Raw genomic sequence first — 26459 nt, 5'->3', positions numbered from 1 at the left:
AATACAATTTAATGTAAGAAAGAGTTCTTAAAGTGCTCAGGGAAAGAAGTAATTTGCACTTCAGCTCCCAGCTAAAAATTCACCTTCAGGGAGACTGTTACAAAAGGCTAAACTGTGTTGTATTTTTGTCCAAAAAGGAAATGTGCTAGGTAAAACATTTCAAAACTTTGTTTGAAAGACAAAGTTACTCAACAGGGCTTAGACTGGCCTCTCTGGGTATATCTACACTGCAGTTGGGAATGTGTTTCCCAGCCCAGGGAGACGACTCGTGCTAGCTCTGCTCAAGCTAGCACACTAAAAATAACAGTGTGAATGGAGAGGCATGGGCACTGGCTTGGGTTATCCCCCTGAGATTGGGCCCGTGGGGGCTTGGACTTGGGTAGCTAGCCTGAGCCACTGCCCATACAGCAGTGTCCACACTATTATTGTCAGTGTGCTAGCTTGAACAGACCTAGTCCACGCTCCCAGCTGAGTGCAGACAGACCCCGTATGGGTGCATGTGGATGGGGCATAAGCAGTCTCCCAACTTCCTCCAGTAACAGTTCCTGCCTTTCCCACTGAGTCCAGTGAGATGCCAACATGGCACCAACATTGGTACCTCGAAACACCAGAGGCCAAATCCCAAGTACTCAACTCCTGCATCTCTCATTCACTTCATTAGAGAGCTGGATGTATTTAGCACTTCTCAGCATTTGGCCCTCGCCATTTGCAGGTTTTCAAAATTTCTGCTCCTTATCAGGGCCAGCATGAGAATTTACTGGCCCTGAAAACATCTAGAAGACTTCAGTCCCTAACTTTGCTCATATAGCTGCCCTTTGTTTGCCTCGAGCTGTTTTTCTCCCTCTTGCCCTCCAGGCAACATTTAACACCCAATATTGCCTTCAGCGGTTTACACACAGCTTCACTGGGAGTCATGCATGAATATCCAAAGCCAGAACTTTTAGAAGTGTTTTGCATGCAGCAGCAGGCCAGTCATCTTTGATGCTAACCTCAGTGTTCAAAATGCTGGTGGAGATACCTTAATGTCAGTGAGCACTGTCATTTACCCTGGATTTAATCTGCCCAGAGGAGCACCGTCTTCACCCGCATACAGTACTCACAGAGCCAGAGGCCCCACTAAGCAGAACCAGTACATCACTGAGATAAATAAGGTGCCCATCAATGATTTTGAAAAAATAATCCTCAAGGTCCTCATGCTGTTTAGGGTGGCCATCATAAAGAGCAGAAGTTTTAAAGACTAGTCTTCTTTGCAAACAGCAAGGGTCAAATCCTGAGAAGTGCTAAATACATCCAGAGCCAGGAAGAGATTTAGGTTCCTAACTGCTGCTTTAGGCACATAAATCCAAAATCTAGATCCTCCAAACCCTCACTCAGCAGCCACCTAATCCTGTAGCTATCTAAACTCCCATGGTACCTAAATTTACACCTGTAAAGTTGCAGTGGTGAACAAACTTCTTCCAGTAGGCATGTGCAATACTGTTCAAATCATGACTTTGCCAAACTGTTCAGAGCCAAGCTCACGTCTAAACTCTGGCAGAATCCTGAAACTATCCCCATCTATCTTATCTGCAGGGCCTGATCTGGTAGGCAGCCTTAGAGGTCGCCTTAGGCCCTACCTACCAGATCCAGCCCTGCACAAAATACAGCTGTGACAGATATGACGATATCCTGCCGTATCTTGGGCAAACCTTATGGAATTAAATTTTAATACCTTTTGGGTCCCTTATATTGAAAATGCAAACTATGTATTATTGTACAGAACTTCTTTAGGAGGAAGGCAGTATTAATTAAATCTCTGGAAGATTTTAGGAACTTCAAAGGTCTTTTGGGGACTGTAAGTGTGAAGTGGATTTCCTAGGAAATACGTAGGGGTGAGGGGAATGCAAATGACCCACCTCAAATCCATCCTTTGGAAGCTGCACTTTGAGCAGAGACCCGTTGGCTAATTACCTGGTCATGATCTCTTCAAAGAGCTATGCTGGATAAATGAGAAACTATCTTATTCTTGAGGGTTCTTGTTCAGAGCAAAGGGTATGGTGAACTTGAAACCTCAGGAAAACCCCAGGTTGAAGGACTGCTCCTGCCAGAGCCCAGGTTGTAGTTGGGGTGATCGCTGTTAAGCTATTAGCATGTGTGTAGATTTTATTGTCTTTAATATATGTTTTCTCTATAGTGTTTTTACCTTAAGAATATGTACTTGTTTAGAAAGAACTGTGTGGTAACTTACAACTGTGGCAATTACACTATGTACCGTGTCTGAGAAGAGAATGAAGTAGTCTGCTTAGGCAGCCTGTCTTTTGCAGGGAATAACACAGTGAAAGCAGGGACCTGGAAATACCCTGGTCAGGAGGCAGAGAAACACACATTTCTCTCCAAGAAAGGCAACGGCTGGGAAGCTGGAAGATCAAGAATGGGTGCCCTTGCTGGACCACTGAGGTGAAGTACAGGTGCAGTTGCCCAAAACTGTGACAGCCTTAGAGGTGGTCATGGTGCCAGAGTCACCATTATACTAACAGTCTAGTGACTGGAGAACTAACCCTGGTTAAGAAAGACCTGGATTCAAATCCCCACTCTCCCTGATTCACAGCAGGGACTTCAACCCAGGTCTCCCATCTCCCAGGTGAGTGACTTGCTCAATGAGCTATGGGGTATTCTGGGCCAGGGCTCTCTCAATCTCTCCTGCTGAAACTATTCCATAGTGTGTAAAACACTTATATAGTCATTGGGGTAGGGATTAGAGCCCAGATCTTCCAGGAGAATGTGCTAATTGCTACACTATAGAGTTATTCTCCCTGGTCCAGTGGGTCAGATGCTCTAACCTCTGGGCATAAGGGAGCTGCCACCATCACCATCATTTTTTGGTAAGAAAGAGCTGAGCTCACTTAAGCGCCTAACTCCAGGAGAGGGTTCACAGCTGTGAATCCCGAGTGGCGATAAGCATCTCCCTCCGGCACCTAACTCCCTTTGAGGAGCACAGCTTAGGCCACATCCCTCTCCTCTGCATTTCCTATAGTGTCGTTTAGGATCTCCTCTCTCAGCTTGCTGGCATCTGAATCCCATTCTTAACTACCTAACTCGCCCCTTCCGCTGTATAGGAAGCCTCGGCAGCTAATGTAGGGCTGTGGATTATACTGGGTGGCAGGGTGCCTAAATGTTAGGTGTTGCAATGCTGACCCTAAATCCCCTTTAAGGATCTAGTTCTAGATCCTCAGATATACCTGAACTCCACTTGGTGTCCCCAAGGAGGAAGGTGGGTGGGGGGGGGTGAGGTAGGTTTCTATTATCTTTTCATCTTTCTGATCCTGGGAATAGTCAAGAGGTAGTTTGGTCCCTAGTGCCAGTTTAGAGCAACAACAGGGCATTCATTCCAAGCACCTTCCCACATCTAGAAAACTTCTGTTATCAAGGGGATGGAGGCGTTAGCGAGGATCTGGCCAACTGTACTTATTATATATCCTCCTCCTAAAGTCCAGAGGAATGCATACCTCTTCGTTTCTCCAGCGACTAAACATGTATGTATATGTGCCAGGGTATCCCACAAATTTCCCTTTGAAGAAAGCCACATAGAAGCAGGATGAGTAGTAGTTGACAAACTGGAACAGGAACATCTTCATAGTCAGTCTGTTTTCATACTCCAGGTGAGTTCTTGGGATCTCTGGGAAACCAAAATAAACAGTTTTAAATTCCCTTTACCCCATTTCAAACATGCAGACTCATAAATGTTTGTCACCCTCAGCATCTCAAGAAACATCTCAAGAAAACACATTACAGTCAGCAGCTGGTATTCCTGTTGTCAGACAGTATAGCCTCTATGCACAGCGCAGGGAGGTGCATGGGGCTCATTCTAGAAATGCTAATCGGATCAGATTTCCCCCTTTTCACATACCGGCTAGTGTCACCAGCTCCACCTTGGAATCTTTCATCACTTAATTCCTCAGAGCAGCATTTCCCAAACTGTTGGTTGTGCACTCGCAGGGTGAGAAAGTTTCCATTTTGGCAGTAAAATAGAAACCTAGCATAGATGGAAAAGATCTCCTGTCTTCTGAAAGAGAATCACTTGCTGCAGTTTTATAGGGCTGGATCTTCAAAAGTACAGTGCTCTCACAACTTTAAGCGAAGCCAGTCGGGGCTGTAGGTACTCAGCATCTCTCAAAGAAAGGCCAAAGGTGGGTGAGAGAGCAAAAAGGCTTTCTACTTGTCAGGAAGATAGTTGAAGCAAAGAGGTAACATGATGGTGTCATCACCACAAGGGTGCTACTGAGGACTCTGCTCCATCTTTTCAATCATGTTTGCTTTTCTCAACAACGGAAAGCACTAATCCCACCACTGGTAAAATAAACTGTAAAATATCATTAGATAAATAGCCATTCTGAGCAGGAGGAGGGAGAAAAATAAACCACAAGAACTCAGGCTGGCCAGTAGTGGGCCGAATCTCTCTGCAGACACACTGGACTAAGCTGGCTTTGGGAAAGGGCTACTTTACTCTTCCCTGCAAGAATGTTGGTGAGTTTGGCCTGACAAATAATTTCTGGAGCCCATAAAGGGCTTTCAAGTAATTGGACAGTCAAAAACAGGGGAGTCGCAATAGGGAAATATTTGGGAACTCTGGTCTTAGAACTACTGAAGTGACATTTTGCATTTGGGTTCAAATTTTGTCCTCAATCATTGACACCACTGGTAATTAAACCTGTGCATCTCAGAGCAAAATTTGGCCTAATTGTTACATATAATTCAGGAATGAAGGTGGTAAAACACATTCTGGACAGATATAGTCAATGTTTCATACTCCTTTCTTCCACTAAAGCTTCAGGAGTTCCAGCAAAGTGTAGATTCTCTTCTCAACATTAGAGGGCAGTAGTCACACAAAAGTAAAGAAGTCTATGATCTTTTCTGATTTTAGCTGATCATCACAAAACAGTGTGAGCTAATTTACAGAAGGCAATGGTATTTCACAGACAAGGAATTAGTCCTTCACATTAATGTGCAGACATAAAAAAAATGATTGCTTGAGCTTTCATGCACATATTAGTGGGATTTAGCAGGATTCAATTTAAAGATGAAAAAAACAAATTAAATAGGAATAATTTTCTCTTTTATGCAAATGATTATCTTGTTAGTTTATTTGCGCCTATTATCCCATTATTGGACAGAGAGGGGAATAAAAGTTAAGAGCCAGACAATCAAATTTAGCCCAGAGAAGTAAGCAATACAGAACTACAGTTCTAGATGTGGCTTTCTTGTCCCAGTTCTGCACACACGGAAGCCCAGGGCAGAACTCCCACTGTGATTTCATTACAAATAGGGAGTAGGTAAGCTCTGAGTATACAAAGACAGGCAGCAGCAAAGTGAGCTGAACTCTCGCAGTCCAGTCCACAGAGTGTTACTGACATGATCCAAGACAGACCCCTTCCTATCCTTAAATCTAGAAGTATGATGCCAGGATTAAGACCATCTGAATACTTGCGTATTAGTTTCACAAACTAACATGTTAGTGGACCGTACTTTTTTAGTTAGCTTGTTAAAACTGAACATTTGGCAACATACTCATTCTGTGTGTAATGCAAAGCAACTTCGAGGTGCTGAAAAATAATAAGCCAGATCATTCATTCCCTCCTAGGAAAAACACATAGAAAGGGTCCTGGGAGAGGAAATTTCTATAAGGACCTCATTATGCAAATAACCATACACACTCCCACGTCAGCAAAGGGCCTCCAGCAACATTCTCCAGTTCCTGGGCAGCTTGGCACTATCAGGGACCCCCACCTGGTCACAGCCATGAGGAAAAAGATGATACAGTCCTAAATCCACCTGCTCCTGCCCTCAGTCTCCACTCCCTTCCCTGTATGAATGCTGGATCTGCAGGCTCCAGTACTGTGGAAGCTTTCCCCACCCTGCTCCTTTTCCATAAGGGAGATCCAGGTGTACGAATCTGGGTGACACAATTGTACCCAATAAAATTAAGTTAAGGAGCATGCTTATTTAACTGGTATAAATGTAGAAAACAGTGCTCCATTTTTAGAATCACAGTTAATTCATATTCAGGACTTCTAAAGGAAATTCTGCTAAACCAAGATGGCTTGATCTTGCTTTTAAGAGTTTATTACTACACACAATTATAATTTTTATTTAGACTTCAGAACATGATTGCCTTGGTGTCCGGATAATTCCAGCATGTGCAGACATTATACAAAAAGATACACACATAACAAAACAAAGCCACTTATGACAATAGCTATTTAGATACAGTAACTCTTCACTTAACATTGTAGTTATGTTTCTGAAAAATGCAACTTTAAGTGAAACAATGTTAAACAAATCCAATTGTCCCATAAGATTTAATGTAAATGTGGGGGGTTAAGTTCCAAGGAAATTTTTTTGGGGGGCAGTCAAAAGGCATTGTACTGTATACTGTACAGTACTGTACTGTGGCTGGGAAGTGCCCCTGGCTTACCCCACACAGGCACAGCCCACTGCAGGCAAGGACGCTAGGAAGCACCTTTGCAGCAGCAGTGGCAGCTTCCCCAGAGAACAGGCTCGGATTTTGCCAGGAATGCTCCAGGCCTGTCTCTTCCTGTCCCCAGTCCACTCCAGAACCACCTCTTCCCACCCCCACTCCACCTCCTCTCCGGAGCATGCCACATCCCTCACCCGCCAAAGTCCTAAGTGCCACCAAACAGGGAAGCACTGGGAGGGCTGGGGAGGAGGCAGAGAAGCGGAACATGTGCAATGCTCCCTTGTAAAGTTGCTGCTCTTCCACAGAATCTTACAAGCAGGCAGCCAAACAATGTTATAAGGGAGCATTGCACAACTTTAAACGAGCATGTTCCCTAATTGAGCAGGGACATAACATTGAAACAACGTTAAGTGGGACAACGTTAAATGAGGAGTTACTGTACAAGGAGACTGAGTGAAATTGTTAAACTTTGTCCAGCATAGCCATAGTAACAAGACAAAGACTCACCAGAAACCTATAGGGCCTGGGCACAATGGGAATTGTGCATGAGCACGGAAAGCAGTATCAGGCCCCTATAGAGTCTACTTTTAGAGACTCCATTATAGAGCAGAACGTCTCCCTGGCAATTCTGTTCTCTTGCGAGTTACTTACCCATATCAGTGATCCAGACAGCTATTTTCTCATATAAGAAATTCAGTATCATGATGATGACAAAGTTCAGGCATGATGCGGTGACTGAAGTTGCCAGCTGTGGGGTCAGTAATCCACTGATGGGTTGCAGAGTTTGTGTATTCTCCATGATGCTGGCAAAGGCAGCATAGACTGCAAGACGGTACACTATCACAGCTATCATGCTAGCTATGATCAGAGAGATCTAAGGAAAGGACAGAGATGTAGAATAAATTTACATTACAACACAGTTGCATGCATGCACTTTAAGAATGGAAATTCATAGGGTCATGCTTTAGCTTTTTTTGTTTTTTCTTTCGTTCCTTTGGCTATGAGTTCAGGAGCACTGAAATGCAAAGTACACAGATGAAATACCCTGTTATATTAGTTACATAAACCACCAAAATTATTTTATCAGCATAAAAGTTTGACGGTTTAATAATTCTAGTCACCTGTTAAATTATTTGTTCTGTGTCTGTACAGCATTTAGCACAAAAAGGTTCTGCTCCATGAATAGGGCTCTTATGTGCACAGTAGTACAAATAATTTATAATAATTATAATAGTACTGGGTAGTCCATCTCCCTGCAAACTCACTGGTTATATATCTATCAAACTGACACTACATTTGACCTTAGCAAAAAAAAAAGTCCCCTTTTATTTTTAAACATGATAATCCATGCAGTTTTCTGTATTAGATTTTTTCAAAGATAACTGGATTACACTAAGGCATGAGCCTGGGTGAAATTTGGCCTTAACCTAGCAAAAATCACCAGATCTGATAGATCTTCAAGATCTTTATTTCTCCATATAAATTAAAGTGTACTTTGCATGACAGCAGGAAACATGCAGGATAGTATTAACTGGGAGATCTAAAACAAACACTGTAATACAAGTTAACATGATAGTGAAGATCAGCGATTGTAATACATGTTAAAGTGATGATTCAAAAAGATGCTCACCCAGAACAACACTGTAGTTCCTGAGATGCAGAACCGTACAGCCTGGCTAGTTAGAGGCAAATAAGGCTCCATCTCCTGCAACAATCAAGCAAGCACAGCACAGTTCACAATCCACATAGATATTTGGACCCCAAGCAGCACACAATGCCTGGAACAGCTGTGTGAAAGCAAACATCCTATGAAAATCATTTAAACCCCTTTCATTCTGAAGAATGTATGTTGCATGGTTTGCACATGGTAGCAAAGAAATCAGAAGTGAAGAGGCCAATAAACAGTATCAATAATAAAGCCAATAACCAGGAAGAATAGGTTAAACAAAATCAGGCACAGTGCCTGAAGGACGATTGTGTTTGCTTTCTCCAATTAACAGTATTTGATTTTGAGAACAAGAGAGAATTACTGCTATAGTTCCAGGTCAGTTGTAATACAGCTCTGGCTTCAAAATTTCATTACTGTTTTCAGTGTTTTTCACATCAAGGTTTCTTACAATAAATGTTTACTTAGATGTACTAATTTGTTCCACACAGCTACAAAGCATTTTACTCCACTTCTTCAAATCCTTTTTTTCAGTTGAAGAAATGGTTAAGTTTATTAGTTGCCAATCTAACTGCACTATCATGCAGCTATATCTTACCCAAAAGATTATTCCCATATAGCACAAGAACAGTTTCCCATTTTCATGTAAAGTCTTCTTTTTAGCAACCATTTCTAACTCCTAAAATATCAGATCAGATGGATTAACAAGGGCTAATATGAAAGGCAGAGAAATTAGTACAGCACATAACATCTGATAATTATGTTACTTAGGCCTCGTCTACACTGAAAAAGTTATACAGGTCAAGGGTGTCAAAAAAAACATAGCTACATCGATCAAGGGTGTGAAAAAACCACAGCCCTGACTGACATCACTATGCCAATAAAATCCCCAGTATAGACACAGGTCTGTCGATGGAAGACAGCTTCCGCAGACATAGATACTTTCATTCAGGGAGGTGGTGTTCTTACACTTACACAAAGAAACATTCTGTGGTATAGGCTGCATCTACACTACAAAGCTATCCCGCTGGTATAGAAATCATAGGGTTAGAAGAAGGGTCATCTAGTCATATAGTCTCCATAGTGTGGAACTCTCTAGGACAGGGGTGGGCAAACTTTTTGGCCCAAGGGCCACGCCTGGATATGGAAATTGCATGGCGGGCCATGAATGCTGACAAAATTGGGGGTTGGGGTGTGGGGGCTCTAACTGGGGGTGCAGGCTCTGGGGTGGGGCTGGGGATGAGGGGTTGGGGGTGTGCAGGCTCCGGAGGGCTCTTATCTCAAGCAGCTCCCGGAAGCAGCGGCATGTCCCCCCTCCGGCACCTACCCAGAGAGCAGCCAGGTGGCTCTGCACGCTGCCCCGTCCACAGGTGCAGCCCCTGCAGTTCCCATTGGCCGAGGTTCTGGGCCAATGGGTGCTGCGGGGGCAGCGCCTGGGGTGGAGGCAACGTGAGGAGCGCCCTGGCTTCCTCTATGCATAGGAGCTGGAGGGGAGGACATGCCGCTGCTTCCGGGAGCCATGTGGAGCCATGGCACATGTGGAGCAGGGCAATCCCTGGACCCCGCTCCCCGGTGGAAGCTCGAGGGCAGGATTAAAATGTCTGAAGGGCCGGTTGTGGCCCCCGGGCCATAGTCTGCCCACCCCTGCTCTAGGACAAGCGCTGTTTTCTCATTATGTCTGTGTACAATGCCTTCCACAATGGGGCTCTGATCCCTGAGTGCGGTCTCTAGGCACTACCATAATACAAATATTAGTACTGCTATTACTAATAATAATACCATATAACTACTGAGACAAAGTAGATGCTTGTTTTGAAATAATGTGATATTGGACCTAGGGGGTTTTCTTGAAACTACTTTATTTCTGTTACACAAAACCACCAATACTGGACAGAATATGGTTCTCAGTTACTCTGGTGTAATGCAGAGTAATTTTACTGGATTCAGTAAATGTATCTCAGTGTAACTGGGAAAAGCATTTTCTTTTGCGTCAATCACATAGCATCAATCGTTTTATGTGAGGGCTGTTCATAACTGAGACAAATGACAAGATTCTTTAGCCAGCTGAAGACCAATTTGTCCACAAGACATAATTTGAATTTGAAGTGTATAGTGTTGTACTTTTTTGGGTGAAAGATATGACTGTCTAAAATACACTTAAACTTTTATCAATGAATAATTCTGAGCACTCTTGCAGCTTGATTGGCATAAGTTATATTCAGTGATAGTATACAATAAAAGTCTTCCTCCTTAACGGAATTATAAAAACAATTGAAGTTAATGTGATATGTATACAAATATTCAAGGATTTATTTAGGCCCATAATATGCAGTTCAAGCAAGTATTTCTGATAAGGGATACACAATTTCGTTTTAGGAATGACTGTCTCAGAACTATTTTAGGCTATTTGATACATAGTTAGTTTACTGCTTAAGAACTGATGCTGTATAGTGACTAAGCCTTAACATTTCTGGGCCAAATTCCCCTTCATTTGCACATATACTTAAGCCAGCGAAAGAAGAATTTGACCTGTTATGAACTAGTTCAGAATTTTCACCATCGACTATTGCAGGGGTAGGCAACCTATGGCACACATGCTGAAGGCAGCACGCAAGCTGATTTTCAGTGGCACTCACACTGCCCGGATCCTGGCCACTGGTCCGGGAGGGTGGGGGGCTCTGCATTTTAATTTAATTTTAAATGAAGCTTCTTAAACATTTTAAAAACCTTATTTACTTTATATACAACAATAGGTTAGTTATATATTATAGACTTATAGAAAGAGACCTTCTAAAAACGTTAAAATGTATTACTGACACCAAAACCTTAAATTAGAATGAATAAATGAAGACTTGGCACACTACGTCTGAAAGGTTGCTGACCCCTGGACTATTGTGATTTTAACTCAGCAGAAATAGCAAACAAGGTGAAGATTACTTTCTCGCAATGGGTAATTTCTGTATCAGTGTATCCAGGGAGGGGCAAAGACCTTGAATCTTTGCAAGTAGTGATGAGAAATTGGTTTTATAACTGAAGCAAAGCTAGCCTCAGTGCTCTCAAAATTCAGTGAACTGTATCTATATTACCTTTTCAGTTTACAGAATTAATCTGTTTGAAACCAATGTCCCTTCACACTTTCAGTATCACACATTAGGTAATGAACGGAAATGAAGCTACCATGTGGCTAACCTGTATAATTTTCTATGGCTGAGCACTGACAGGGATTGCTACAAAAGCCTCTGAAAATCTGCAAAGATAACAAATGCTCTCTATCAGAAAGAAAAGGCTCAGAAGGTAATTGAGGTTTTAATGGCAAATGTCAATACATACTCAAAGAAAAAAACCCAGCTATGCATTGATTTCTTGTTCTGTCTTATAATGCCATGCTCAATTTTCATGTTTGAGACAAGAAAATACATTGATGGGCAACTCCTGATCTCCTGTACAAAGACAAAATAAACAATTTTGCACAGGGGTCCACCATGCTTTTGGGGGTGATGGAATCCTTTCTGAGACTAGCAGTACCAGCAAATCTGCTCCAGATATGCTACAACTATAGCTTATATGCAACTGTACAAGCATCTATGTTTGCTTTACCCTCCATGACCCAACACTGGGATTTTAGGCCACTAGATGTACACAATCACTGTCCACTAGTCATGTCCTTACCTCCCTGTTCAAAACCCACTATGCTTTGTCATGGACAGTAAGACTGCAGCACACTGCTCTGCAAGACACAAGAGTTATGTGACTTTCCCATAGCCTTTCCTCCCTACATAGTAGAACCACAGTGGTTCTGATGCTTTGTGGGTACTGTGGAGCTATACAAGAAGGGGAAGTATTTAGCCCTAAGCATAGACAGGGACACAGGTCAACATATATTATTAAACAGGCAGATGTTCCTTTCCAATGAGTTCGATCCAGTAGTCAAAAACAGTTACTTGTCTGAAATGTTCTTTTGATCAATCTAAAAACAAAACCTCCACAGAGTTACACCCATGGCCTTGTACTCAAGCAGTCATGCTGTGCGATCTTCAGAGATATTTATCTCACCGTTGGAGTGCATATCACACTGAGGCATAAAAATGACAATGGTGCCCTAGCATAAGTAGAAAAACTCTCGGTGAGAAAAAAAGATCAATGTATATTTCTCCTAAAAAGTAAGGAGGCTTGAAGGGAAGGGCCATGTTGTTCATATAACAGTATGCTGCTTTAACAGCCATGGCTAAATTGAAATTTTTCCTCTGAAAAATGTGTTACTTTCATGTATCTGTTTGCACGACTGGTGAAAAGGAACTATTTAAAACATAGTTCCAGGGACAAAGAGTGTGACTGAAACAGTCCATTTTAAGATGATGGAGGCTATTCCAGAATATAAGAAATCTCAATCATATATTCTAGAAACCTGCAAATTAACACCTGCTTAAAAAAATAATGGAAAAACTAACAAGCATATAATACCTAATTGCATCCCAAATTAAACTTCAGACTCATATCATGGGCCTCCACAAGGTTTACTTCCTCAGCACTCAACCCAAGCAAGTTTAGCCATCAGAGTACACCTTTTCTGCATCTTTTTTGTATAAGGAGTTATTTGTCTTGCATTCCATTTTGCAATGAAGACAACAAATGTGTTTTCTTTCATTTGGAAAAATTATAGGTTTGTTTCAACTAGAAACAGAGAGGAGGGATACTTCAGTTTGTGCTGTATCATCATTTCTGTATTCAGCATTCCCTTAAGTAAACAAAAATGTCTACTGCACAGAAACCCAAGAGCCAGTATGACTTTTGCTATCTCTGTGCAGCAGACTTTTCCTTTTCTATACCTAGTACTTTCCATTGCTTTGCCGCATTCGTTATCATGCAGATAGCAAACATCTGTTGATTGGTCATTTCTCCTTAGCTACATTGTGTGTGTGTATGTGTGTGTATCTATCTATCAATATACATATATATGTATATATATAATTTGTCATATTACATTCATGTAAAGAGTGCTGCAAGAAAATAATAAGTGACGAGTTATGGGGCCAGATTCTGCCCTAGTTTAAACCTGATGTGTTTCTATTGTGTTCAATGAGGTTGCACGGGGTCTGGACTGACTGAATTTAGTCCTATAAAGTTCTATATGCCAAACTTTCTACTCCCAGACATAGGGCTTGTTGAAAAAATTTCATCTACCATCATTCTGATGAAAAACAAGGAAAATAATTTCACCAAGTGTTTGCAACATCTTTTTGACACTCTCTATATATCTTGGTTCTTCTATAACCATCATCACCATAATGTTCGAGTGCTTAACCAGCTGTCTGACACCAAAGTAAATGAGAGAAAATTTCACTGAGTTGAGTGGATTTACTCCAGATTGCTTCTGGTATAACAGACAGCAGAACGTGCCTCATTGCTTCGTGTAGCACAGTACCTGAAAGTCTGCTTTGTCCTCATACAAGTGGTTCACTGCCACCATAGTGTCACAGATCTTTACTCAGCAATTAGATACTAACTAGTTCCTAAGATAGAACCATCACATTACAAAGAAGTGTTAGTATGGAATTTTAGCATAAAGTTTTGTCCATTTTGGTGTCCACCCAACAGACATCTTCAAACACTGAGCTTTTTTTTTTTTTAATTACCTGAGTCACTGGATTCTTTTTCTTGTGGGTACATTTGGCTTCATATTCTGGCCTCAGCTGGAGCTGTTGCTGTTCCTCTTCAAAATCAACCAAATCCCATTCATATTTGAGTCTAGCTTGTCGCCGCTTCCAAAACTCCAAGAAAAGTGTTACTGTAAGTGAAAAGTGTCAAATAAACCACGTTATGAAAAGTGAACTGACTGGTAGGCTCTAGATACCACCCAAATTAAACAACCCTTCTCTCCCGTGTCTCATGATTGCCATTCTATTACTACTTCTCTCAATGTGATTTGCCTGATGTTCATTCTGTACATCAGCCACAAAAGAAAGCTCACTGCTAAGAGCTGTAATATGAATTAGATATATTTATTGGTAAATTGAAGTGTAAATGTGAGTAGAGAGTAGGATGACAAAGTAGCAAGCCCTCATGACTGCACTAGATAAGACACACACATTTTATTACAGTGATTAGTTAAAACACAAGCAGCTACACAGAACTGACAAATAAGCTGGGATATTTCAATCTAGGCCGTTGGGTACAAGAATCTATTATGGAAACATCTTTACTATAGATAAGCAGAACTGTTTTTCAGTAGAATGCTTTCCAAAGTTTTCCATGAAGCATCAGATGCTCTTTTGAGGGTTATTTTGATAAGATGGCATTTTGAAGATACTGAGCTTTTGATGTTTCTCAGAAAGTCAAGGGGAGAGCTTGGCTTAAGAACTTTCTTTTTTGAAATAGCAGGGTGTAGAGGCTTGTGTGTATATGTATATCAAAATGACAAGGCATCTAAAAAGCTTCAAAAAGTCCTCTACAAACTGATCTAAAATGCTGCAAACCTCTGGTAATCTGAAATGTCTGTATCTGAGTTGGTAAGAGTTTGTGGGTTGAACACACACAAGAAAGGGTTTATGTTTTGGTGCTCTATAAGCCGTGGTAGATCATTCTGGAAATATGAACTTATTTATGCCATTCAAGGGACAGTGTTTAAAAGTAAGAAAGATCTTGAAGAACACAAGCTTACAAAATCTATTCATTCTGAAATTTCCTGAAAGATCCCAGTGCAAAAGATGGTGCCTAGACGCTAAGATGATAAATAGACATATGATAGACAGACTTTTGTGGGATAATGGAAACTCTGTAATATGGTTCTTTCTGGTGGGCTAAGACACTCGATACATTCTTTCATGCTTTAGTCATCCAAACAGGAAAGGTTCTTTATTAATTAAGGTAAAGAATAGGAAATAATAAGCATGCTCTCACAGACATTTACAAAGATGCATATGAAATTTAACAAAAGAACTAGCATTAAAGTCAATAGAATTTTGTATCTAAAATGGATATGTTAAATGGTCTGAATAAAACAATGACAAATACATGCTTACAGGAAGTCCCATCACAGAGAAGACAACTCAGTTAAATACATCTGCCTTCTGCATCTTCAAAATACACTCGTCTGATTTCCCTGGTGCAAAAGTGGGACAATGTAAGGGTCCTGGTCCTAAGGCTACCTATAATAATGCATTCTTTGCGCCTATGTACTACTTTCTGCTTGTGGCAGCCATCAATCAGAAGTAGAAGAAATTTGCTTCCTAGGGTCAGAAAGCGAAACTTTATTGCAAGGATCAGCAGAAAAAGAGAGAACACAGTCTGAATTGCTTACAACTGTATAAAACCTGTTGTCATGTAGGGAAGAAACTAGCAATGTGTTCACTACAAATTAGGTTATTAAAATAAAATAATAATTGTAACATTAGGAGTGACCTGCAGATAAACAATTCTGCAAAAACACAGTCTTTAATTGCATTGCACCAGGTGTGTAGGTTGTTTAAGGTACTAGGTTATGTTTTCTGTAAAGAGCAATTCCTCCACAACTTTAAATTATTTTTATTCTTTGATGGGGGTAAATATTTTTAGATTTAAGGCAAAACAAAATGGCTTTCCCAATGTCCCTGAAAGGTTTAGTCAAGATCTCCCCATTGCTTTATTTAAACTTTGTTATCAAATGTACTCACCCCATATGCCCATGAAAATTGCAAAAAAAAGTGTTGCCACGTTATCAAACAAATGGGAGTACTGTAACAGAAACACACAGGGACAGGACAATTCAGTGACAGAACAGTTTTAAATAAAGCAGAACATGACAAATAATTGCAAAGTTGGATACAGACCTTTGAGGATTCACATGTGGTGTTTAGCTTCCAGTACTCACACTTCTCATCACAAAGAGGACACATGATGATCTCTCCTCCAATCGCAGGGGCACAGATTTCTGTGCTGAGGAGAAAAAGATGGTTTTACATTTTATTCAGAAGCTCAATATGACATTTCTTTTGGAAAAAGATCAAAGCTTCACTCGTTCAAGCTTAAGGGTTTTTAGCTTTGCTGATGATGTGTCAAGGTTACATACAATGATACAACTGTAGCAGGGTGAGAGAAACCTCCAGGAAAAAACCAGTTGCTCCAGGAAATGGAGTTGGTGATTCACTTGGTGCCATGCTTCCCTCTGTGTCAGTACTGAATCAGTACTTCAGCATTCTGTTCGGGAGGCACTTTGCTGGATGTACAGTCTTTCAGATGAGATATAAACAAAGGTTCTTTCTAATCTGGTCACTAAAGATCTCATAGCACTTTTTTGTAATTTCAACTTGCTTCTTTTTATTTCCCATTATATATTGTTGTGTAGTGTTGCTGTATGATGTTAAGCAGCTTCCATTTTTTAATCATAAGTAACTGTATTGCAGGACTAGGTGAAGTGACCTGTGTGTATACTTTTTAATGACCACTTAAGTCTGAATGTGCATAGGGATCTTTCAGGAAGAATATAGGATATTATGAATATAACACAAGTCTCATACTGGCATAATTCAGCAGAACAGGGCACGGAGGTACCCATTCCTGAATGTACTTTTTAGCTACACACGTCAGAGACCAAAACAAACTTTGAATGTCCACTACACGTGAAGCCTGGTTCATCTCTGATGGGGGATGGTCTCTGTATCGCTCCTGGACATTTTTGGTAATTATTCACCATTGTTGGCCCTCTGAAGGAGGCAAATAGCTTTCTCTGCAAGATGGATCAAAACTGGAGGGTCTAAGGCAACAATGAACAGGTGATAAATAAACAATCTTAATGGGAGAGAAGCTTAAACGGGCAGAAATGGCAGTATCCTGAGGACCCTACCGGCCACAGCGTTGCCTGGATACGAGCAGAGAGAAAATCCTTTGCCAAATTAAAACAAAATTTTCAACTTCCAACTATATGTTAGGTTTTACTGTAGAGTGGACAGTTGTGTTCTATTTGTGCAACCCCAATTAAGCCACTGGAGGTTGTCTGGGTGTAACAGAGCAGAGTTTCCCCCTCTGCTTAATAACATTTTATGTTTGCTGCTTTTCTATAATGAGCAAAACTACATTATTTAGTTGGCTTTGTATTTTCAGGATCATTCCTACTTGTAATTTGATTGTTGGTAAATGTTAATACAAATTAGGACTTCTACATATACAAAAAATACTTAACATAAGCAGTTATGAAAATGCGATGCTCTAAAAACACAGTGTTCAGCTAGCAACAAAGAGTCCTGTGGCACCTTATAGACTAACAGTTGTATTGGAGCATAAGCTTTCGTGGGTGAATACCCACTTCCTCAGACGCAAGCTTATGCTCCAATACATCTGTTAGTTTATAAGGTGCCACAACACTCTTTGTTGCTTTTTACAGATCCAGACTAACACGGCTACCCCTCTGATAGTATACAGCTAGACATTTTAAAACTATAATCCTGCTTTTTAACAAACAAGGTAAAGATATCTCTTTCAATGTAATTTTGGCAGTTACACTCACCTGCTCATATTTTCATCCATTGTAAAGAAACCATACAGAAAACAGATTAAGCCAACCACTGCTGCAAAGAACAGCATCTCTGTGTAGAAACCCAGCCAGGCAAAATAGATTCCAATCTTCTCTCCATAGTACTTCCTGCACACAAAGAATACAATTGGGTAGGCAAACACACAAAAACTGCAAATCTCAAAAGGCAAAACTAGCAAGATCCAAGCAAAACTAAAGATAATGGGCCAACGTTTGACCCCACCAAACAGTAAATCCAATGATTTATGCTGTATAAATGAGATCTGAATTTAGCCCAAAAAAGAAAGCTACATGTGCTTATTTAGGGAACAGATGAAGCTACCTCTTGCTTTCCTTTCAAGAAATACCTTGCTTAAGGAACTCTTTCCCCCACTCTCAATGAAAATACAGATTTACCTGTGTTATGCACCAAAAGGGGATAGCAGAGTATAAAATGTCACGGTTCACAATGGTTCCAAAAGGATCATTTTAAAAAGTGGATATGTATCATAACAAAGGCAACAAGGTGTGTTACTAAGGTACTAATGGATTAAGGGGACACTGATTGAATCTCAGGCAGGTTTATGCTGGGTTTTAGGCTTAATTAGAGTTAAGTTTCAGGTTCAGATTCAATGTGCCAAAATCTCATTGACTGTTCTTGAAACATTTCTACCTTAAGCGGTGAAAGAGATCAACTGATTTTACAAAATACCTGATACTCCTCATAATTTTTTTTCTGCATCTGAAGCGGATCTGGAAAATTGGCCCTTCTACGTTTGGCTTTGGATCTGAGGTAGAGTTTTGCCTGTCTCTAATAAAACATACACTGTGTACTCTCAGCACATGTGCCTGTTTAGGGCACCTGTTTTTCCTCAAACATTAGAAAGGAATAAAAAATCCCCAGGAGGAACAAATCACAAATGAATGCAGTGAAAAACAATGAAATGTGGCCAAGTGCAATGAACACTTCACAGCCCATATCTTACCTAATGAGATCCAAAGGCTGCTCCTTGTAAAACCGTAAAAACCTGGCCCATTCCATGTATAATGTGTATCTCTCATTGTCACAGTTTGTATCATTTGCCTTCTTCCAGTATTGGCACTGTGTGGATGTGCACAGATCAGAGGAGAGACAAAGAAACTCATCCATAGACTGACACATTACACTAAAATATGCAAATCTTAACAGCAACACATCCTGGGTGAGTATTAGGGCCAGCTAAAATTACTTGGTGCTCAACATCATAACTCAACCCTAGAATAGCCCTTTCAACACACATATGTACCCACTTGTCAACATGAAAGGCCTGCATACATTAGACGTTAAGGAAAATTGCATTGATATAGCTATTTAGTGTAAACTCTTAATGTAGGGATGCTGCACTCTTGGAAAAATGGGCCTTGCACTTCTGACTTCTAGTAAGTTACTGGAGTAAGTTGCAGTGGTACAAGCCATGTTTTACATTGGTGTAGCCTGTCTACATTAGGAGGTTGCAGCGATGAAGCTACATCAGTGAAAATCTTCCTGATGTAGATGAGCCCCAAACAATCCCCACTTCATGAAACAGACTCAAGTTCAAATCCCTTGTAGGTCAGAATCAGGCTCTTGTGATAAATTCCGTAATCAAGGGCCTTTCACTGAGAGATGCAAAGATATAAATGTAACACAACGTAAAGCTATTTTCTGTTTCTTCAGAGATTGTTATACTGTGTTTATCACTGCAGTTTCTGAGGCTATAGTGCAAACATCCACTAAAATAAGACTGCCACACTAATTCATTTCAATGGTAGGCTGTACTTTCACAGATTTTCCTATTGTATGACAGAATACTAAGAATAAGAAGAGTTTTCTGATCATTTCAGCTTCCTATGCAATGAATAGGATGGAAGGACTGGAACGCTGTCAATGTTTTTATTGCATTTCTTAAAGCCCCAGCTCCTGTAGTCACATGAATATAGGTATGTCTACATTCTAAGTTGGATGTGTAATTCCCAGCTCAAGGAGACATACCTGCACTAGTTGTAATTGAGCCAGTTCACTAAAAACAGAGTGTAGCTACATGGTTTAAGCAGTGGGAGCAGCTAGCCGCCCTGAGTATAAGAACATAAGAGAGGCCAGGTCAGACCAAAGGTCAATCTAGCCCAGTATCTGTCTACCGACAGTGGCCAATGCCAGGTGCCCCTGAGGGAGTGAACCTAACAGGCAATGATCAAGTGATCTCTCTCCTGCCATCCATCTCCATCCTCTGACGAACAGAGGCTAGGGACACCATTCTTACCCATCCTGGCTAATAGCCATTTATGGACTTAGCCACCATGAATTTATCCAGTCCCCTTTTAAACATTGTTATAGTCCTAGCCTTCACAACCTCCTCAGGTAAGGAGTTCCACAAGTTGACTGTGCGCTGCGTGAAGAAGAACTTCCTTTTATTTGTTTTAAACCTGCTGCCTATTAATTTCATTTGGTGACCCCTAGTTCTTGTATTATGGGAATAAGTAAATAACTTTTCCTTATCCACTTTCTCAACATCACTCATGATTTTATATACCTCTATCATGTCCCCCCTTAGTCTCCTCTTTTCCAAACTGAAGAGTCCTAGCCTCTTTAATCTTTCCTCATATGGGACCCCCTCTAAACCCCTAATCATTTTAGTTGCTCTTTTCTGAACCTTTTCTAGTGCTAGAATATCTTTTTTGAGGTGAGGAGACCACATCTGTACACAGTATTCGAGATGTGGGCATACCATGGATTTATATAAGGGCAATAATATATTCTCAGTCTTATTCTCTATCCCCTTTTAATGATTCCTAACATCCTGTTTGCTTTTTTGACCGCCTCTGCACACTGCGTGGACATCTTCAGAGAACTATCCACGATAACTCCAAGATCTTTTTCCTGACTCGTTGTAGCTAAATTAGCCCCCATCATGTTGTATGTATAGTTGGGGTTATTTTTTCCAATGTGCATTACTTTACATTTATCCACATTAAATTTCATTTGCCATTTTGTTGCCCAATCACTTAGTTTTGTGAGATCTTTTTGAAGTTCTTCACAATCTGCTTTGGTCTTAACTATCTTGAGTAGTTTAGTGTCATCTGCAAACTTTGCCACCTCACTGTTTACCCCTTTCTCCAGATCATTTATGAATAAATTGAATAGGATTGGTCCTAGGACTGACCCTTGGGGAACACCACTAGTTACCCCTCTCATTCTGAGAATTTACCATTAATTCCTACCCTTTGTTCCCTGTCCTTTAACCAGTTCTCAATCCATGAAAGGACCTTTCCTTTTATCCCATGACAGCTTAATTTACGTAAGAGCCTTTGGTGAGGGACCTTTTCAAAGGCTTTCTGGAAATCTAAGTACACTATGTCCACCGGATCCCCCTTGTCCACATGTTTGTTGACCCCTTCAAAGAACTCTAATAGATTAGTGACACACGATTTCCCTTTACAGAAACCACGTTGACTATTGCTCAAGAGTTTATGTTTTTCTATGTGTCTGACAATTTTATTCTTTACTATTGTTTCAACTAATTTGCCCGGTACCGACGTTAGACTTACCGGTCTGTAATTGCCAGGATCACCCCTAGAGCCCTTTTTAAATATTGGCGTTACATTAGCTAACTTCCAGTCATTGGGTACCGAAGCCGATTTAAAGGGCAGGTTACAAACCTTGGTTAATAGTTCCGCAACTTCACATTTGAGTTCTTTCAGAACTCTTGGGTGAATGCCATCTGGTCCCGGTGACTTGTTAATGTTGAGTTTATCAATTAATTCCAAAACCTCCTCTAGTGACACTTCAATCTGTGACAGTTCCTCAGATTTGTCACCTACAAAAGCCAGCTCAGGTTTGGGAATCTCCCTAACATCCTCAGCCGTGAAGACTGAAGCAAAGAATCCATTTAGTTTCTCCGCAATGACTTTATCATCTTTAAGCGCTCCTTTTGTATTTTCATCGTCAAGGGGCCCCACCGGTTTTTTAGCAGGCTTCCTGCTTCTGATGTACTTAAAAAACATTTTGTTATTACCTTTGGAGTTTTTGGCTAGCCGTTCTTCAAACTCCTCTTTGGCTTTTCTTATCACACTCTTGCACTTAAGTTGGCAGTGTTTGTGCTCCTTTCTATTTGCCTCATTGGGATTTGACTTCCACTTTTTAAAGGAAGTCTTTTTATCTCTCACTGCTTATATATAGTATAATCCCACCCAAGACCCTAGGTACACACTTGAGGCAGCTAGCCCCTCCTGGGGCTCACACCTCCACAGCTATACTCTATTTTTAGTGCTCTAGCTCAGTCACAGCCAGTGGCAATGTCTCCTTGAGCTGGGAATCATACCTCCAGCTCTAGACATTCCCTTATTGAGAATTTCTGCTTCTGCTTCTGTTTTTTTTTTTAAAGGCCTCATTCTTTGTTCAAAAAAAGCATGAAAATATGACCCAAGGGCACCCTACAGGTTCAAAAATCAGAAAGGAAGTTAAAAAGAACTCCAAATATTATATTTTAAATAGCTCATGATTTTTAAGTCAATATCATGATTCAAATGTATCTCTTGAGGTTGCTAATACTGGTATTGTGTGGAAAGGCATCAAAATTGTATTTTGGCACCACTGCTGTTATTTATTATTATTTGTTTCTGATGTTGCCCACAATGTAATTGCTGCTTGCCAGGCATAAAAATGGCACAGGTCCTACCCTGCCAAGCTTAAAATCTGAAAACCACCAGAATTCCCATTCACCAAAGTAGCTGGCATCATTCCTTTCAATAGAAGTTTCTGGTTTTCAGAGTCTTTTTCAGATTTGTCTTGTGACAGAAACTTATCAAAGGATTGTCAAAAACAAACAAGGAAATTAAAACAATAAACAAGGATTTAAAATGCTGCTAGGCATCATAATTATCCTCAAACAATTATTAAAAAACAAATAAGGAATTAAATTAGAGTCTCACAAAAACAATAAATTAAAAATACTACTAGGAGGTAAACTTCCAGTGTAATACACTGGTATTTAGTAGCACAGCTCCCTCCTGTTTACACTAAAGGTATGTCTACACTACGCGCCGGATCGGCCCGCATACACAACTGCAGCCCATGTGACATCTACAGGGTCATACAAATAGCATATATATTGTGTGGGTGCAGCCCACATAACACACAGAAAGCTGCATATGCGGCCCACAATGGTAAATAGGTTGAGAACCACTACCCTAAAGCAAAAAACAGAGAAAGCTACCGGACTTTACAATACTGACAGGATGCCACTAGAGGGCATCCTGATGTGGAGAAATGACCGCACAAAACTTTAGGGCCAAATTTATCCCTGATGTAACTACTTCAGTGGCATTTTATACCACATATAGATATGACCCACAGGGCTCAGCTAAAGATGTTATTCATTTCCTTGTTTTCATCTGTCTTTGTAATATGTTACTATTATAATTTATCTCACAATGTAAAATAAAAACATTTATAAAAACTCTGTGACTGAAACACTTAGGTAAACCCAATACACTTGAGTACATGGAAAAGCACTGTAATGCATACAAAAAACAGCATAATAGGGCTGGCAGATATTCCTTGTGCATTACAGGGCAGGAGATCAGAGTGCCTAATAAAAGCTGAAGGGGTTGGGGACCAAATACATTTTGACTGGAAACAGTAATGTCACAGCAGGCAAAGTAAATGAGGGAGGAAAGCTGGACCGTGCTATACCTTTGGGAACGTAAAGCTAAAATACTTACATCATGGAGAGGGTAAGCAGCTGTGTAGGTGCCATTACTTAACAATCTTTTAATCCCAAACTTTTTCTTCTCTTCTTCTGTTCCATAGGCGCACCGTGTTAGAATATAGTACACCTAAAATGCAAACACAGAGAGTTTAATCCTCTTCTTTTATAATATGGTTTAATACCACACTCCACTGATGGATGAAGGAGCACTGCTGATGGGACTGTCCAATCTCCCTCAAAGGTAATGCATTGCAGTAACTGCAATATAGGGGAAATTAGAGGATCCTCAAGGCTCCAGCTGGAACAAGGATGCCCCAGCTGTCCCACCCTAGATGAGAACTGGTTTCTCAAAAGCCATCTGTACTTAGAAAGATACATAGACATCAGATTTCATCACACAACATCCAGAGATACTGTACCATACAGCAGCAAAGTGATCAACCTTCTGTAGATTCAGAACTCAAATGGCTGTCTCATCTTAGTGTTTGATATGTAATCACACATACCTCCAGTCACCCCCCTCTTCCCCCCCCCCCCAGGCTTATGTTACAGTCTGCCTGCATCTGTAAACAGATGGGTTGAGATACGTACTATTCTGTTTCTCCTGGATGGTGAGAAGAAGGTGCTCTCCTTATCAATGAGGTAGAGCTCCTGCCTACTTTTGCTGAAGGGTGCCGTGAAGTAGTCTGGTTCAGGGTGCATCACCTTCTCCGGTAGCCTAAACAGCTCAAGCATACAGTCCAATGGGTTCTCTACAGTAGGGGGAATATCATTTTCCTTGATGGGTACTTTAATGTTCAGCACTTCAGCATATGTGATCAAAACCTCCCATGGGGCATGGATCTTCACAAAATAAGTTTTGCCATCTTCAGATTCCTGCACAAGAAGAGTGAAGCCTGAGGTCAAACTGAGGTGGGAGGGGGGGTTAATTAAAATCAAGCCAGACGGTATCCAAAACTTCTCTCTTTGTTCTTTTATTATCTTAAAGGCTTACATTGATTCTGAAAAAACAGGAGGAAAAATTTCCCTCCGCCAGAAAGCTTGTATGATTGATGGTAGTGGGTATCTGTACTCTTTGCACTGATCAGAGGCTTATGAGGAAATTTCAAATGGAATCAAACTTGTATATTAAAGGTCAAATTCTCCAGCCTACTTAAAGGCCACAGAAGACACTGAATGCATTGGAAATGGTGTGGTTCTACAGAGCAGGCTATGTAGAGTATAGAAAACCCACACAGCAGTCAAAACTCCTGCATGCAATGGTGCTGTGCCATCTCCCAGGCAGAGAGGGCAGTTTTAGGATTGGTGTACTGAAACTGATGGTGTATAGACCATGGAATCCACAAGTATGCACATTTCCCTGCAAAATACCCTGTAAATCAGCAGTCATGGAAGCATGCAACCCTGTTACTTGCAGCCGTGGCTAAGGAATGATCCCCCCAACATACATCCCTAAGAAATTCTCTGCACATAGTATATGTGAGGGTCTGACTCTAAACCAGTAATATTTAATCCCTGGCTTACTGGAGCCCCATCTCTGGGTCTCATGGAATCCATTGGTTTTGTCAGAAGTTATTTTGCTCCACCTATTCTCAAGCAGAGTAAGGATAACGCTGATCAGAGAAGCATTCCCCCCGCTGTCCCAATCAGATGAGGCAGAAAAGTAACACTAAACAAATGGACACAACTGCCATCCCAAGCCTTTCCCTATCCTGATCCTAATTCCCCACAGGATATGAGTAATTCCCATTGACTTCAACAGATGTTACTGGTATGCTGTGCGGAGATGCTGGAGGAAGAATCTGGCCAAGTTCCTTTTTACACTGGTCTCCCTGTGTAAATGAACTCACAATTCAGTTATTTTGGGACCATTTCCTTTTCATTACTGAGTAAAACACAATCACGTCCTCCTGAAACACAACAGTTTTCTTCTCACAGCGCTTAGAATACTTATCAAGAAAAATTGCTCCTATATTAGCCTGTTTAACTTCAGTTACTCACATGGTTTGAAGTACTGAAATCCCCTAGAACCACTTATACAATGGTGGATAAAACCTTGTCGGAACAGACTAACAAATGTATTCTCTAGCAATCTGAAAATGCAGTTATTTGGTCCTATTTTGCTCTGTATGATGAGAATATTGGTTTTTTTTACCTTTTTGTCTTCTGTTTCTAGTTCCAGACCAACGTCTTTTAGATTCATCTCAAATTCTCGCCTTCTTTCCTGAGGATAAATAAAGAGACTTCACTAAAAAAAAAAATGAAGCTGAGGCAATTTTTACTTCATCTGTCAAAAACTTTAACCCTCCCTGTATCCCTGTGTATAGGGTCTGATTTTGTACCCATCAAAGCCAATACGAGTTTTGTCGTTGCCTAAATAGAAGCAAAGTTGGATGCCAAAGAGTAATTTTTCCAAAATTCTACTTGTTGCCTTTTAATCACCAATCTCTCTCAAAGTAGCTGGTCCCTGTGTATTGACTAAGGCCTGGCGGGGGATTGATCCAAGTTACACAGCTTCAGCTATGTGAATAACATAGCTGAAGTCGACACACTCAGACCTACTCACTGCGGTGTCTTCACTGCACTGAGTCGACTGCTGCCACTCCCCCGTCGACTCTGCCTGCGCCTCTCGCGGCAGTGGAGTACAGGAGTCAATGGGAGAGTGCTTGTGGATCAATCTCTGCCTGCCAATCCAGCGGGTAGTATAGATATACCCTAGGACTAGCTCCCCAGACCAGAGTAGGTGAGCCCAATCCAGCCAATTTAAGAGAGCTGGGCTACACCTGGGCCTATAAATGCACTGTTAGTGAGCAACTGGGAGAGATGGATTATGACAGCCAAACTGGAGTGGTGGGTCCCTGGAGTAAGGGGCTCAGGGAAGTGGGGGCTGTTGCCCTAAGAAGCAGGAGAACTAGACTCCTGGGAGGGGTGGCCTGAGGCTAAGGAATGAGTTAAGATTGTTTTTTGGTTTGTTTGTTAACCTGTTGAGCAAATAAACCTCCTTGCAAAAGACTGAGCACGGCAATGCATGCTTTGGAGCAAAGGAGAAGAGTGGCCCTGGTGACAGTCGCTAATTGCACTACATGCTGGATTTATCATTTAAATTAAATAAGCAATACCAATCTTGCT

At 41.0% G+C, this 26459-nt stretch overlaps 1 protein-coding gene across 9 annotated transcripts in view; it reads right to left on the bottom strand.

The window, feature by feature from the left end:
• ANO5 (anoctamin 5) overlaps positions 1-26459 on the bottom strand; it is a 98922-nt gene that overhangs the window by 11874 nt on the left and 60589 nt on the right. For all 9 annotated transcript variants that reach the window (XM_039534816.1, XM_039534817.1, XM_039534819.1 and 6 more), the window contains 11 exons: positions 25486-25554; positions 23922-24206; positions 23344-23457; positions 18591-18706; positions 17599-17733; positions 15926-16031; positions 15770-15830; positions 13754-13905; positions 8085-8159; positions 7106-7328; positions 3486-3655 (listed from right to left, as the gene is read on the bottom strand). In XM_039534816.1, the coding sequence (XP_039390750.1) occupies positions 3486-3655; positions 7106-7328; positions 8085-8159; positions 13754-13905; positions 15770-15830; positions 15926-16031; positions 17599-17733; positions 18591-18706; positions 23344-23457; positions 23922-24206; positions 25486-25554 (1506 nt within the window). The remainder of the gene's footprint in view (positions 1-3485; positions 3656-7105; positions 7329-8084; positions 8160-13753; positions 13906-15769; positions 15831-15925; positions 16032-17598; positions 17734-18590; positions 18707-23343; positions 23458-23921; positions 24207-25485; positions 25555-26459) is intronic.

The sequence above is a fragment of the Mauremys reevesii genome, linkage group 4 (assembly GCF_016161935.1).
Source record: "Mauremys reevesii isolate NIE-2019 linkage group 4, ASM1616193v1, whole genome shotgun sequence".
NCBI lineage: Eukaryota > Metazoa > Chordata > Testudines > Geoemydidae > Mauremys > Mauremys reevesii.
Note: the sequence above shows the minus strand (reverse complement) of the source record. Positions and strands in the feature narration are given on the sequence as shown.